This window comes from Galeopterus variegatus, unplaced genomic scaffold, assembly GCF_000696425.1.
Source record: "Galeopterus variegatus unplaced genomic scaffold, G_variegatus-3.0.2 Scaffold2752, whole genome shotgun sequence".
Taxonomy (NCBI): domain Eukaryota; kingdom Metazoa; phylum Chordata; class Mammalia; order Dermoptera; family Cynocephalidae; genus Galeopterus; species Galeopterus variegatus.
The window spans coordinates 230,212-246,606 of NW_007728863.1; the positions used below are offsets into that span (position 1 = coordinate 230,212).

General features: G+C 35.3%; 1 protein-coding gene across 1 annotated transcript in view; it reads right to left on the reverse strand.

Annotated features, from left to right (window-relative positions):
- LOC103598829 (disks large homolog 2-like) overlaps positions 1–10,860 on the reverse strand; it is a 192,171-nt gene extending 181,311 nt beyond the window's left edge. The window contains exon 1 of the mRNA XM_008582881.1: positions 10,728–10,860. Within this exon, the coding sequence (XP_008581103.1) occupies positions 10,728–10,730 (3 nt within the window). The 5' untranslated portion in view covers positions 10,731–10,860. The remainder of the gene's footprint in view (positions 1–10,727) is intronic.
- Positions 10,861–16,395: the final 5,535 nt, after the last annotated feature.

The window sequence follows — 16,395 nt, forward strand, 5'->3', positions numbered from 1 at the left end:
TTTCTATTTTTTTTTTTTTTTTTTGTCTTTTGTCTTTTTCCGTGTCCGGCAACGGGATTGCAACCCTCGGCGTCGCTCCCGCGCCTCGCTCAGCCAGTGAGCGGGAACCGGTCTGTATGTGGGATCCGAACCCTCGGGGGGGAGCGCTACCGGGCCGGCCCTTTACATTTCTATTTTTTGTATTTAAAATGTGAATATTTATAAATGTGGATAATATATTAACAGTGATATATATATATACACACACACACAGACTTTAAAGTAAAGAAATATACACATATACATTAGAAGCAATTCTTGTGTTTTACTGATGGGGTATGCATTAAAAGAATTTTAAAATGACACCAATATATGTTACCTGTACTGTTTAGTTCTATAAATAGGGTTATTACACTGAATGTAGTCAAATAAGAGAAGATACAAAGGAAAGATTTAATGTTTAAATAAAATATGTAATGGTAATTGCATTGCATGATAACTTATTACATTTGAGATACATTAGAAGGGCGTCCAAGAAATAATTTTCCAGGTTTTTTTCTAGTTTTTCAGAAATGACTCTAACTGCAGGGGACAGAGTTTGAAGGATGAACTATTCTAAATGCCTTTCAGCCATTGCAGGAAGTTGCTAAATGACACTCTATTGGCATACGATGAGCATTCCTACTGAAGTCATCCTTAGGAGAAGCAATAGCAGCAGTGGAGAGGGCTAGGATGTGGTTTAGTCCAGATAGGACTGTGGTTCTTAACCCAGCTGCACATTAGAATCATTTGAAAAACTTAAAAAAAAAATGAAGTCCCATACCCAGAATTTCTGATTTGATTACTCAGGGTTCATAGAAGACTGGATATCCATAGTGTTCAAAAGCTTACAATGAGATTCACATTTGTAACCAAGATTGAGAACCACAGGGGTTGAGTAAACTGATAAAAGGAATTTGACTTTATGACATTAATATCTAGGTCTGACTCTAATTGCACATTTACTAGTTATATAATATTGGAAATCCTTTTGTCATCTCTGAATTCCAACAACTTTCTCTTCTGGAAAATAAGTGTGGAGTATACTATAAAGCAAATGTATTTCACAGGGCCTTCAAAGCCCTGTAGTCTCAGGTTTAGCCTAACCTTTTGGGATTAAATATAGAAATGTTAATCTTGCAAAAGACAGGAAACTTTCCCCAGGCTAAAGTCTCTGTTTGTAAGATATGGAATTGTAACACAGCAAGGTTACTGGCTCAAGGACAGACAAGTTACTTGATTGATATGTAAAAATGCTGAGGAAATCACATTGGGAAAAACAGTGTTTGCTAAGATCAAGATTTTGTTGGTGGATCAACTTAACTTTTGCAAATTGCATTATGGGAATGTCACTTTGCTTGTTCACTGATGTTACCAGCCTCTATTGGTAAACCCCACCTATGTTCTTTTCCTGTAACTTCTTGGTCTGGAGAATAAATGTGGGAAAAGAACCCCAGTTCATGGTTAATTTCCAAAGGAAGGAATGCCTCTCTCTTGAGGGTTCTGGGAAATTAGCCCCTTTGGGGTCTCCCACCACTCAGAAGAGATAGGATTTGAGTAATCTTTTTTGCAGCTCCGTCACCCAGGGGAAGAGAGGTGATAAATCCATGTGAGGCAAAGCAACAATAAGAATAACAGTTATGGCTGCCCAAGCATTTCTCAAGAGAAGGGGTGAAAAATCAATGAGAAGCTGCAGGCTAAAGATCTTTTAAAGGTGGAAGCAGTGTATGTGGTAGGAAAGAGCCATGCTCAGAGAGTTCCAGCTCTTGGTTCCAAGGTACCTAAGACTGGTATAATTATTTGAATAACAGACTTACTTTAAAGTACTGTTTGTTATTCAAATAATTTTTACATATTCTCATTTTCTTCAGTATGATTTTCTTATTGACACTTGGATGAAACCAGGCAATTTTGTAAATCTACTAAAAGTAATGTAATAATTAAATCTTCACGACTAATACTCATTCAGAAAATTGCATTGTTTCTATTCATATTCCTTAATTCATTTTATGACCTTACCATAGGATATTAATTTTGAAATAAAATGAGATACTCACACACAGCCTATCACAGAGTATACTCCATTGGATACTAGTTGTAGGTGCTTTATAAGCATTACTTTAAGAAAGGATTCCATGATAAAATACTTTGGAAAATTATAGTGTTAGTCAGTTAAATCAGTTTCTTGATTGCAGGACTTCACAGATCCTGTAATATGTTTACATTTGTGGAAAATCTACAAGAGGGGTGAGATACAAGTTGCAGAATTTGTCAAATTTATTTGGCTACAGTGCCTTTTCATGTTACACAGAAATGAGGCAAATATTTTAAAACACACTTTGGGAAAAACTGATCTAAGGCAATACTACTGTGAATAGAGGCCAAAAGAGAAGACCAAAGATGTACATGACTACTAGGAGAGTGCTAGCTGAGTATGACTAAAACCCAGCTCTCCCATCTCCAAGTCCTGTGTCTTTCCATCTGACTTCAGTGTCTCTGTTATCTGTCCTCTTGTTTACTGCTTACCTATAAAAAAAAAAAAAAAAACGTGCAGACTCATTCTCTGTAAAAGGTGTAAGAGCTCTCTTATTGACAATTATTATCTTTGAACATCAAGAAAAGGTTATGAAGTAAAAGAGGCTAAAATTTTAAACATAAAATTATAATGTGAAAAGGGATTTTGACATCTAACAGTTAATGCTATCCCTGTAGAGAAGACAATCAAATGATCCTGGATTCAAATTTTCTGGTATTATGTAGAAAAAGGTGAAGAAGATCACATTTCTCTAATATATTTGGCTATATGTATGTATCACCTTAGTAGAGCTTAATAATAACCAGCATGTAAAAATATATGAAAAATTTTGAAAATCATTAATGCTGTTAACCTCTGACCATCTGTTTCATGAAATTTGAAGCCAAGAGATAATTTATTCAGTCTGAGACTACAACATTAAGCTACTGTACAAACCACAAAATCAAGTGTTACTGTCATTCCATGAAGTACAAATCAAAACAAAACAAAATTCTAGTGAACAATAGGTACCAAGCAGCAAGGGAAATTAAAAAGTGCATTATTTTGCTAAAGAGGACATATACCATATTTTGGTGACCCATGAAACATCAGAGTGGTCTGACATTATAGTCACCTCATTTGAAACACTAAGAGGCTTATTGCAAAGATGACAGACTGGATAATTTTTTCTTATTGTAGAATAAGTGAAAAGGTCAGATGCTACCACATTGCCTGGGATTTTTGAAGTGGGGAAAAACTTTTAAGGAATCTAAAGAAGTTTTATTATAAGTGTACTCTATTTACAGAAGATAAAATTTACTAGAAGAGGGAGAGAAAATGTGTAAAACATCTTTAAAAACTGAGAAGTGGCAAGACATAACTCTTTTAAACTCTTTTCAAGGAATTAATTTTCATCTTTCTGTTTCCAAGGGACAGAGCTATGAGTAAAGGAAGAAATTCATAGGAAAATATATTTCAACATAAATTTAAGAAAAAAGAATTATAATGATGGTTAGCACCTAATGAATAGCTTTGGGAGTTATTAAGCTCTCCACCTCTAGAGGGCTTCTATCAGAGGCAAGGGACCACTTCATGTGGTTGCCTTTCTGCAGGATTCTGATAAACCAAATGAGAGTTGGAGTAAGATGATGTTTAAGATAGATATGTTTCACAGTACTTTAAACCAAATGAACTTGACAGATATATACAAAACATTTATCCAACAGTGACAGAATATATATTCTTCTAATCAGCACATGGATCATTCTCCAGGACATGCCACATGTTAGGCCACAAACTAAGTCTCAACAATTTTAAAAAGATCAAAATCATATCAAGAATATTTTCAGACGACAGTGGAACAAAGTTAGAAATTACCAACAAACAAAACTTTGGAAACTATACAAATTCATAAAAATTAAACAACATGCTCCTGAATAACCTATGGGTCAAAGAAGAAATAAAGCAAGAAATCAAAAAAATTCCTTGAAACAAATGAAAATATAAGCACAACTTACCAAAACCTATGGGATACTGCAAAAGCAGTACTAAGAGGGAAGTTTATTGTAATAAGTGCTTACATCAAAAGAATAGAAAGACTTCATATAAACAACCTAACATTAAATCTCGAAGAATTAGAAAAACAAGAATAATCTAACCCCTAAACTAGTAGATGGAAAGAAATAATTAAGATCAGAGAAGAACAAAATGAAACAGAGACTGAAAGAATGATACAAAAAAATCAATGAAACTAAAAGTTGTTTTCTGAGAAGATAAAAAAAAAATAAACAAGGCATTGGCCAGACTAACTAAAAAAAGGAGAGAGAAGTCCCAAATAACAAAAATCAGAAATGAAAAAGGAGACATTATAACCGATACTACAGAAATACAAAAAGATCATTAGAGACTTTTATTAACAACTATATGCCAATGAATTTGAAAATCGGAGGAAATGGATAAATTCCTGCACACATACTAACTATGAAGACTGAACCAAGAAGATATACAAAACCTGAATGGACCAATAATGAGCAATGAGATTAAAGCAGTAATCAGCAGTTTTCCAACAAAGGAAGGCCCAGGACTGGATGGCGTCAGTGTTGAATTTTACCAAACCTTTAAAGAAGAATTAACACCAATCTTTTTCAAAGAATTGAAACAGAGGCTATTCTCCCAAACTCATTCTATGATGTCAGCTCATTCTATGATGCCCTGATACCAAAATCAGACAAAGACACAACAACAATGACAACAAAAGACTACAGCCTGTATCCTTGATGAACATACATGCAAAAATCTTCAAGAAGATATTAGCAAACAAAATACAGCAGCATGTCAAAAAAATTATACATCACAATCAAGTGGGATTCATCCCAGGTGTGAAAGGATGACTCAATATATTCAAATAAAACACAACATCAACAAAATCAAGGACAAAAACCATATGGTTATCTCAATAGATGCAGAAAAAGGATTTGACAAAATTCGGCATCCTTTCATGATAAAGACCCTTGACAAATTATGTATGAAAGGAAAGTATCTCAACACTGTAAAAGCCATTGTGGCAAACTTACTGCCAACATCATCCTGAATGAGGAAAAGCTCGATGCTTTTCCTTTAAGAACAGGAACAAAACAGGGATGCCCACTGTCACCACTCCTATTCATCAGAGTATTGGAAGTATTAGCTAGAGCCATCAGGCAAGAGAAAGAAATAAAGGGCATCCACATTCCAAAAGACAAAGTCAAATTATCACTGTTCACAGATGACATGGTCCTACATATAGAAAAATGCACAGCCTCTACAAAAAACTCATAGAGCTCATAAATGAATTTAATAAAGTTGCAGGATACAAAATCAGTACACAAAAATCAGTGGCATTCTTAAACACCAACAGTGAACAAGCAGAAATCAAGAAAGCAAACCCATTTATAAGAGTCACCAAAATAATAACATACCTAAGAATTAATTTAATTGAGGAGGTGAAAGATCTCCACAATGAGGACTATAAAACATGCTGAAAGAAATTGCAGAGGGCACCAAAAGATGGAAAGACATTCATGTTCATGGATTGGAAGAAGCAACATTGTGAAATGTCCATACTACCCAAAGTGACCTATGGATACAATACAATCTCCATCAAAATACCAATGACAGTCTTGACAAGAAATAGAAAAAACAATCCTAACATTCAAATGGAACAACAAAATACCTTGAATAGCCAAAGCAATCCTGAGCAAAAAATAAAACTGGAAGCATTATACTACCTGACTTCAAACTATTCTACAAAGCTATAGTAACCAAAACAGCATGGTACTGGAATAAAAACACACTCAGACCAACAGAACAGAATAGAGAACCCGGAAATCAACCCATGTACTTTTAGCCAACGGGTCTTTGACAAAGGCAACAAAAACATACATTGGAGAAAAGACTGTCTCTTCAATAAATGGTGCTGGGAAAACTGGATATCCATTTGTAAAAGAATGAAACCAGACCCATACATCTTGCCATATACCAATATCAACTCAAGTTGGATTAAAGACTTAGGTATAAGACCTGAAACTATAAAACTCCTAGAAGAAAACATAGAGGAAGCACTTTGGGATACAGTATTTAGGGGAAATACTGGATGAATAAGACCCTAAAAGCACAGGCAACAAAAGAAAAAAGAAACAAATGGGATTATTTCAAACTAAAAAGCTTCTGCACTGTAAAAGTAACAATCAAAAGTGAAAAGACAATTTACAGAATGGGAGAAAATATATGCGAACTATACATCCAACACAGGACTAATATCCAGAATATATAAGGAACTTAAACAACTTAAGAGATATAAGGAGTTTGAGATATAAGAAGTTGAAAAAAAAAAACAATCCAGTTAAAAAATGGGCAAAGGAGCTGAATAGACATTTCTCAAAGGAAGACATACAAATGGCCAACAGTTGCATGAAAAAATACTCAACATCATCAATCATCAGGGAAATGTAAATCAAAACCACATTGTGATGTGACCTCACCGAGTTAGATTGGCTATTATTAAAAAGACAGAGAATAACAAATGCTGGTGAGGATGTGGAGAAAAGGGAATCCATCTACACTGTTGGTGTGACTGTAAATTAGTGTAGCCATTATGGACAACAGTATGGAGGTTTCTCAATCTACAGATAGAACTACCACATGGTCCAGCAGTCCCACTTCTGGGTATATACCTAAAGGAATGGAAATCATCATGTCTAAGGAATACCTGTAATTCCATATTCATTGCAGCTCTATTTATAATAGCTAAGATATGGAACCAACTTAAATGTCCATTGATGGATGACTGAATAAGGAAAATGTGGTATACATACACAGTGGGAATACCACTCAGCCATAAAAAAGAATGAAATTCTGCCATTAGCAGCAACAGGAGCTTGGAGATTATGTTAAGTGAAATAAGCTAGGCAGAGGAAGAGAAATACTGCATGACCTGACTTATTTAAATGAGAGATAAGAAAGAAAGAAAGAATGAAAGAAAAAATAAATGAACAAACAACAATAACACCGTGAACTTTCAGAAGGAAAGAACAGAACTATAGTTACTAGAGATGAGAAATGGGGAGGGAGAGAGAGGTTAGGAAGAAATTGCATAATGGACACAAATTTGTAATGATAAACAAAAAGTTCATGGAAAAATAGAACTAAAAGAAAATGTGAATATTTCCATGAACTATTTTAAGTCCCCTCATATATGTCATGATTCAGGTGGTGCTCAACACTAGAGCTATTTTCCTTGAGAAACTGAAAGTGTTATTACTAAGACTAGGAAAAAAAAAAAAAAAAACTCCCAAAAAACTGCTGTCACTACAGGGCAGATGCTGGGAGACCTCCTAAATTGTAGGCATCCAGCCATCAAAGTCTAAAGAAATTAATGGAGTTCCATTTTAAACCAGTTTACTTCAGAACTCTGAGTACATAATATCTGGGGGAATTTTTCCTAAGAAATGAGAGAAGGAAGTGGTGAAAATTGCTTTAGAAAGAATAGAATACTTAGACAAAAATATTTAGAGTTTGGTACAGCTGGTAAATCAGAATCTAAATCATGTGTACTTCCTTTGGGGGAGGAGATTTGAAGAGGAGGAAGATAAAGAGGATATGAATGTAGGGTAGTAAAGGAAGAGGAGGTGGAAGAGAATGACAGAAGGAGAGCATTAATAAATATTTTTGGGTTGAAGAAAGTTAATTGGTCTTTTAGTGTGGCTTTCGTGATTTTTTTCTTTCTTCTCTCTCACAGTGTTATTTTTCTTTCAGAATATCAAAAAACTGAATCATTTTCTTTCATTTCCAGATTCAGCTTGGCAGTTGCCTTGGAAGTACTAATTATGTTTTCCTTACATAAGAGAGGAGAGACCTATTATTGTTGAAGGTTCATTTTTTTAAAACTATGCTTTAAAACTCAAAACAGTTAAGAATTATGTCACAGCTATTTTTGAAAGCATTATATCTACAATGAACAACAAGAAAATGGTAATGGAAAAATAGTGTGGTGCTTGGAAAATCCTGTGACAGAATTATATGGACTGAGTTGTGGTTTTTTTTGAAGAATTTGAAAATAAAGCTAAAGACTTAAACAGAACTTCAAGAAATCAGCACACAACATCTAGCATGATTTTACAATATTGGCAGTTAAAGAAACACCGGAAGAGTTGTCTACAGCTCAACTCCTGCAGGATAGTGAGACAGGTCAAACCAATCACTATTAAAAATAGTCATTACTTGAGAATGAAACTGTCCTCTTCATTTTTCAGTTTAACACTGTGTAGGAGATGGTTGTCACACTTTATTTTATTCCTAAGTCAACATTTCAAGTGATAAAGTCTATATTCTAAAGATATGTTATTCAGGTCTCATAACCTAATAACTACTTTTCTAGTTCAGAAGATACATCGTAAGAACCACCTTTTACATTAAAAGCAAACGAGCAAACAAAACAAGCTTCACAATGTCACAAGAGTGAAAATGGTAGTGGCTTTCGGTGGTAAAGGAGTCCAAACCTGTTAGTCACAACTTTGATTGAAATAATTCATTGTGCATTTTTGCCCATCCAGTTGGACCAGATATTTTCTCATGACAGAGTTCCTTTTTGAATAGTGGTAATTGCCTGGAGTACGGTAGGTGGGTAATATATACTTGTTAAATAAAAGAGTTAATGAATGACTGCATGATAAATAAAGGAAGAAAGGAAAGCACTGACTGACAAATTCAAGGAAACTAATGCAAATGCCATACACAGGAAGCAGTGTTGCTTGGTGGTGATGAGCATGGAGGCAAGCCAGATTGCCTCAGTTTGAAATCCTGTTCTGTCCATTATTCACTATGTGACCACGGGCAAGTTAGTGAACTTCTCTACCCTCAGTTTCCTTTTGCTTATATAACTTGTGCTGTTGTGAGAAATACATGTTACATCACAAAAAAGCACTTTAAAAAGTACATGGAACATAGTAAGTGCTAAATAAAGGTAAGCTACCAAGCTTATCATAAAGATCTTATCTAGATATTTCAATATGAATATCGTTGACAATTATAAAATTAGACCACTGGATTAAATGCAACCTTCGTGGAATTCAGGAAGTGGGCACAAGGAGTATAAAACTTTTGGGTTCAGTCCTAAAACTTGCTTATGTCATAGAAATTACTTTTCTATTGAGATTGTATAGGTTGATCTTCCCTAAACACTTCTCACAAAAGTGTTGGAGATAATGGTTCCTTGCAGACATAGATTAGAGGTCCTGTTTTACAAAAGCAGACATAAAACTAGATATGCTTTCTTTACCTGAGTGCTTTTTACTATTAATTTTCAATATTTAATTATTATCCTGTAAAACTGGTTCACAACAGTAAATGGAGATGAAGCAGTTTTATTAGTGCAGTCCCAAATGCTTTACTGCTTGCAATTGCCTTAATTTTGCTTTAGCTTATTATATAACTCCATGGCTCAGAAAGGGTTGCTGTGGCCAGTATCAGTCATTGCCCAGGACTCCTGAAACATGTGAGAAGCTGACAAATAACATAACTGGAATCCTGTCTGAGGGGAGGGGAGGAAGGAATGCATTTCCACATGTGACAGAATTCAGATTTTCAATTCTTGGAAGTCGGGGACTGTGACCACACTGGTTGAACAAAGCACCATGGACATGCACATAACAGTAAACCAGAGTATTCTTCATTTTATTATGCAAAGCTCACCTCTCTAGCAGTCTGGAAATTGCAGTTTCTTTCATTAATAGGAGATGAATTACATTGGAAGAAAACCATGTAATCTTTATGCTACGTGTATCTAAGAAAACTGGTGAAATTTAGATTTCTGTTTTGAAAATATGTCTAGCAGTCTGGAAATTGCAGTTTCTTTCATTAATAGGAGATGAATTACATTGGAAGAAAAACATGTAATCTTTATGCTACGTGTATCTAAGAAAACTGGTGAAATTTAGATTTCTGTTTTGAAAATATCAACAAAAGAGATAAAATTGTGCCTGTACTTTTGAGCTCTCTTATCTCGAACTCTTCTCTCCTTTCTTCTCTATTTCTGCCCATGGCCACTACTATGGACTGAATTGTGTCCTCTTACAAATTCATATGTTGAAGCATTAACTCCCAATGTGACTATATTTGGAGATAGGGTCTTTAGGAGGTAATTAAGGTTAAATGAGTCCAAGTCCAACAGGACTGGGCCTTATAAGAAAAGGTGGTGGCCTTACATGAAAAGGTGGTGGCCTTACATGAAAAGGTGGTGGCCTTACATGAAAAGGTGGTGGCCTTAAAAGAGGAAGAGAGATCTCTTTAAACATGAACACATAGGAAAGGCTGTGTGAGGACACAGTGAGAAGATCGTAAGAAAAGGTGGTGGCCTTACATGAAAAGGTGGTGGCCTTAAAAGAGGAAGAGAGATCTCTCTAAACATGAACACATAGGAAAGGCTGTGTGAGGACACAGTGAGAAGATCGTTATCTGCAAGCCAGGAAGAACACCCTCACCAGAAACCTAATGAGTTCAAACCTTGGACCTCCAGAACTGTGAGAAAATACATTTCTGTTGTTTAAGCCACCTAGTCTATGGTATTTTGTTATGGCAAACTGCGCAGACTCAGCCACACACTGGAAAACAAGAGCTTTTTAAATATATGTAAACACAGTTTTGCTGAAATCACACTCACCATTAGTAGTCTGTCTCCTACTTGCAACCTTCCATCTTTTTGTGCAGCTCCTCCATCTATAATTTTAGTTACATAAATACTGTTGTCTCCAGGAATGTGTTGGTTCCCCACACCTCCTGCAATACTGAAGCCTAAACCTATGAGAAAGGAACAGAAAATGGAAAGGCTTTGTTTGTTTGTTTTGTTTTGTTTTTTTAAGAAAATGCAATTAGGCACATTTCAACAGTTTTTCTAAAAAAATGGATCCTCAATTTATTATAACAGCAATCAATAATATTAAGGATTCTATTTCAATTGATTTTGTTCTTTAAATATTTGAAGGCTTGATGATTATTGCTAACAAGGCAAAGATCTTGAAGTCAATCCCATGTGAACATTAGTTTTGTTTTGTTTCAAGACTGTATACCTAACTGCTGTTCCCTAGGTAGTTAGTTCATAACGGTTAGCTGGCCAGAATAGGGATCAGGCAAAGGGTGTGCAGGAATCCTAGGCGAGCCTGGAAAAACACAAGTGCAGTTCTGCTCAGGTTGGCCATGCATTTTCGTTGTTGTTACTCTAGAATAGAGAACAGAAGTATTGCCAATCACTGGGGCAGAGAACTGGATACTATTGACATTTCAGGATGAAAAACAGAGCTGTTAGAAAATTGCACAAATTCTGAGACAAAAGCCATGAGGACATAAATGGATATTTATGTGATAATTTCAGAGAGAGAAGAAAAGGAAAAGGAGCTAGAGGCTTGCCTTTCATGTGTTATTCTCTGGCCACCTTGTCATAAAAATATTCTCCTAGCAGTTACTGTTATTAACTGATAGTAAGCCTAGTCACACAAAATAGCGAATCATCCCTTTACATAGTCTAAAGAATAAAGGAATAGATTATATAATTTTACTTTATTATTTTTATAACAAATGGAAGAATATCAAATCATTTTAAACATAGCAATTTTCTATTTTGAGAGATGAATCTTACTGTATTATGGCTTACAAAACTTTTATTTATATTAAACCATGGAATGATAACAAGTGTTTTAAAAAGTCATTATGATGTCATTTTAAAGGAATGATTGTTAGAACCTTTAAAGGTAGAATAACTAAAAAAATCCCTTTCAGAATGTGATTGAATACACATTTAGTATAATCCTTGTAGCATATATTTCATTGATTTTAAAAATCATAATCATAAATACAGGCAAATTGCTCAAAAGACAGATAATAATCAACCCTCGTTACTAAACATAATTTCTGTAACTTCCTTGGCTTAAGAGATTATTTTAAAAACCACACACCTAGTCAAATGATAAAGTGATCATAAAAACTTTTAGCAATAATGAAATACAATCTAAAAATATTGACTCCATTTTATTTTATTTTTATTGAGTAAACATTGGGTAGGGGTATGTGCTCTTAATATAGCAAAAATGATTAGTTAATTGAAAAATGATGGCATGGTAAGTTATAAAGTAACACCTATGGAATTATATTTGAAATGCAATGATTGTTTTGTTAAATTATCTATCATAGTGGTTAAATAAATGGAAAATGGATGTAAGTTGATAGGGCCATTAAAATAAGTGTTATCTAATTTTCTACTTATGTGAATAATTATTCTTTAGTAATGCTTTGCCACCTCATAGAACCATAAATGTATTTGCCCCCAATGTTAAAAATTTGTTTAGTAAGCAAAAGATAACCAAAGAGTAAATAAAATGCCCATAAATTGGCTTTTCCCATGAAATTTAAAATACATATCAGCTTGTGTTTTCCAATACTGTTACTTTATTATATATCAGTATAGGGGAGTTTAAAAAATATATTTATAAAAGTTTTATAGTCACATGCTAGGATCAATATACTGCATTTATAATAGTACAGAGGACATTCCAAACTCTGGAAAGAAAATGTGAAAAACAAATCCAGGGACTCTGATTTACATGCCCTATGCCAGCCGTAAATGCCATAGACAGTCTTAGTTACAGAAGAGACATAGAAACAAATCATCACTGTAAAGAAGGTTAAGTCCAACAAAATACAGTCCAGGGACTCTGATTTACATGCCCTATGCCAGCCGTAAATGCCATAGACAGTCTTAGTTACCAAAGAGACATAGAAACAAATCATCACTGTAAAGAAGGTTAAGTCCAACAAAATACAATAAGTATGTGGTTAACATTTGAAATTGAAGATTATACCAAAACAATGAAATACTGTTGATATAAATATATCGGGCAAAGCGCCACCGCGCTCCCAAGCAGCGCACTGTAGCAGTGCGCCACCGGGCCGGCCCATGACTGGCTTCTTAGAAGAGCAGGAAAAGAATTAACAAAGGCCTTAATGTTTGGTCTGAGTCTTGAAGGTTAACTTAGAATTGATAAAAAAAGAATACACATTTGAAACCAACATATCCTCTGGATTCTAGACTGACTAAATCGTCAGATGCTTTGACTTAGGTCACAGCGTGCTGATAAAATCCCAGCTCAACTGAGCTGGAAATTGAGACAAGAATGCCTAATAAACAATCAAAACATGTATTTATGATGTGATAAGCCAGGATGGTCCCTAACAGGATAAATGCAAGAGTATTATAAAGACTTGAGTAAGAAACACTGAAAATGGCAAAAACAAAACAAAACAAAAACAAAGAAATCGATTTAGGGGAAGTGGTAGTTTTGCAAAAAATAAAGAATTGGTCACTTTTTTTTTTTTACTGGTTATGAATATTCATGGGACACAAAGCTGATTGTCACTACTCATGCCCAAGATGTGATGGCCAGATCCATACTGGCAGCATGCCCATTACCACAAATTGTGATTATACCCCATGTCCCCCCCATCCGATTATCCCTGACTTCCCTCTCCATTCCCCTTTCCCCACTCCACTTTGTATCCCTAGGTATGTTCTCTCCCTCTACAAGTCCAATGTACCACTGTGGTCTTTCTTTCCTTCCTTCTTTCTCTCTTAGCTCCCACTTATGAGTGAGTACATGTGGTATTTATCCCTCTGTGCTTTGCTTATTTCACTCAACATAAGTTTCTCCAAGCTTACCCATGTTGTTGCAAATGGGAGAATTTCATCCTTTTTTATGGCAGAGTAGTATTCCACGGTGTATATATACCACAGTTTCCTTATCCAGTCATCCATCAATGGACATTTATGTTGCTTCCATATCTTGGCTATTATAAAGAGTTGCGATGAACATGGGAGTGCAGGTATCCCTTCAAAATGATGATTTCCACTCCTCTGGGTATATACCCAGAAGTGGGATTTCTGGATCATATGGAAGATCTGTCTGCAGTTGTTTGAGAAAACTCCATACTGTTTTCCATAGTGGTTGCACTAATTTACAGTCCCACCAAACAGTGCAAGAGTGTTCCCTTCTCTCCACATCCTCGCCAGCATTTATTATTCACCGTCTTTTTGATTACAGCCAGTCTAACTGGGGTGGTCACCATTTTGAAAAGAAGTGTCTATGATAAAGAAATAGCTCTGCACCATCAGGTAATGACAGACTAGTCAACTGTAAAATCAATTCAGCGAAAAGAGTTGGCAGGTCTCATCCTAAAACACTACCTGTGTACTACCTACTGTGGAATGTTTGGCTATCTTACATGTGTGCTGGTAATAAACAAAGCCAACACAGAAAAATATAGATAATGAAATTACAAAGGGAGTAAAATCAGTTGATATTTCAGCACTTTAACAAAGGAAAAAGGCATGTCAAATTTAAACATCTAATTCCCCAAGTAATTAAAAATGACCTGTTTGACAAATGGGATGTGCACACAGAATTTCAGGATTACATCTATTGTATAAACCTGGGTTCATCTTTTCATATTTCTTGCATTTCCCCAAATTGTAATTCTTCATGTTAACATAGGAGATGCAGGGATAGGTGAAGAAATGCCCAAACCTTGTTAAAGCCTTTAATCGAAACATTTTCCACTTAAAATCTTTTCCTTGTCCTGTAAAAAGAGAACACTATGAACGGATCACAGTTCACCCTTTTCCTTGTTGCCTGCCTACGCTGAGGAGGAGGTGTCAGTGCGAGGTGGGGGCCTGAAGCAGAAGTCTTGGCAGCATAGATTGATACTGTGCTTGAGAAGCTCAGAATAAAAACTCAAATGCTTTAAAAAGTCATATGATTACAGTGTACCCATACATTTTTTTGTGGGAGTAAAGAACTGAGCTTCACAATGTGTTATTACCATTCAATGACTTGGTTCAACTTCTTATGCTACTTTACTAGGAGGACACTCTGGGGCTTCTCCAAAAAATTGAGTATTATTAATCAGAATGGATCTTTCAAGAGTGTATTCAGGATCTGCTAGGTAAGGTGTTTGCTGCTTTACAGAAAGCAATAGCGGTATTCTGCACATTCGGTCTGCATGTTTTTATTAAAGGAAACACAGAATCTGTCCTGAACCCTGACTGGCCTTGTCTTAGAACACATCCACCCATGCAGGTAATGTATCTTCTAAATGTGCATACATTTCAGTTAAAAAATTAAAAATCTCTTCCCTGTGGGTCTGATTTACACTGATAACAGACTATTTGACATCTCTTCCCCTTTAGAAAGAAAACTTTGCTTAAAAAAAATACCCCCAAAATGCACCTTTCATTTTAATTTGAGAAACTAATTAATTTCATAGGGCACTGCAGATATGTTTAATTAAAAGCCAAAGTTGTTATTTTCTTACTCTCTGGATTCTCCCTGGGTTCGAAAAACAAAGTTTGGGATTGAAGAAGTGGTTTTGTTTAAAATTCCTAAGGCACTGTCTAAGCATCCTTAATCCTGCTTAAAGAATCTCTCACAGATCAATTAACTTATCACAGCCAATGCTCCAAAAATTCCTAAGGCACTGTCTAAGCATCCTTAATCCTGCTTAAAGAATCTCTCACAGATCAAACAATTAACTTATCACAGCCAATGCTCCATTTTTTCCTACTACTGTGTATCTCTTAATACCCATTTATACCTTTAGCACATCACTTTAATGCCTATCTTATTGGGAAAAGTCCTCATTTCTATACTTACTCTTTCTGCTTTCCCTTTACTCAAAGGAATAAGCAATGTTCTTCTTTTCTAGTCCTAAATATTCTCCTTTATTCTGGACCTTTACTTATTATTCCCTTTTTTTCTCTCTTAGAATATTCAATCTCTGACCATCAATGCTTTTCTTCTCTTCCAGTTTTGGCCATTCTTTTGTACTATCCTGAAAAGATTTTCTCTAGAACTTGCTACAGCATCCTTACTATAAAACCTGAAGCTGTTAGACAGTGATCTATAGTTACTAACTCCATTTCCATATTACAAATCCTCCTTAATCTCATGCACCTGGTTCCATACACCACAGTCTACTCACATGGCATCTGTTATAGTTTGAATTATGTCTCCCCAAAAGATATGCATAAGTTGTAACCCCTGGTATCTGTGCATGTGGCCTTATTTGAAAACAGTTTCTTTGCAGATGTAACTTAAGAAGAGGTCGTACTAGGTCAGGCAGGCCCTAATTCAGTGTCCGTTTGAGAAGAGAAGATTTGGACACAGAAACACAGAAATACATAGGGAAGAATGCATGTGATGACAGAAGCAGAGATTGGAATGATGGAACACCAAGAATTGGTGGCAACCACTAAAAACTAGGACAGAGGCATAGAACAGACTCTT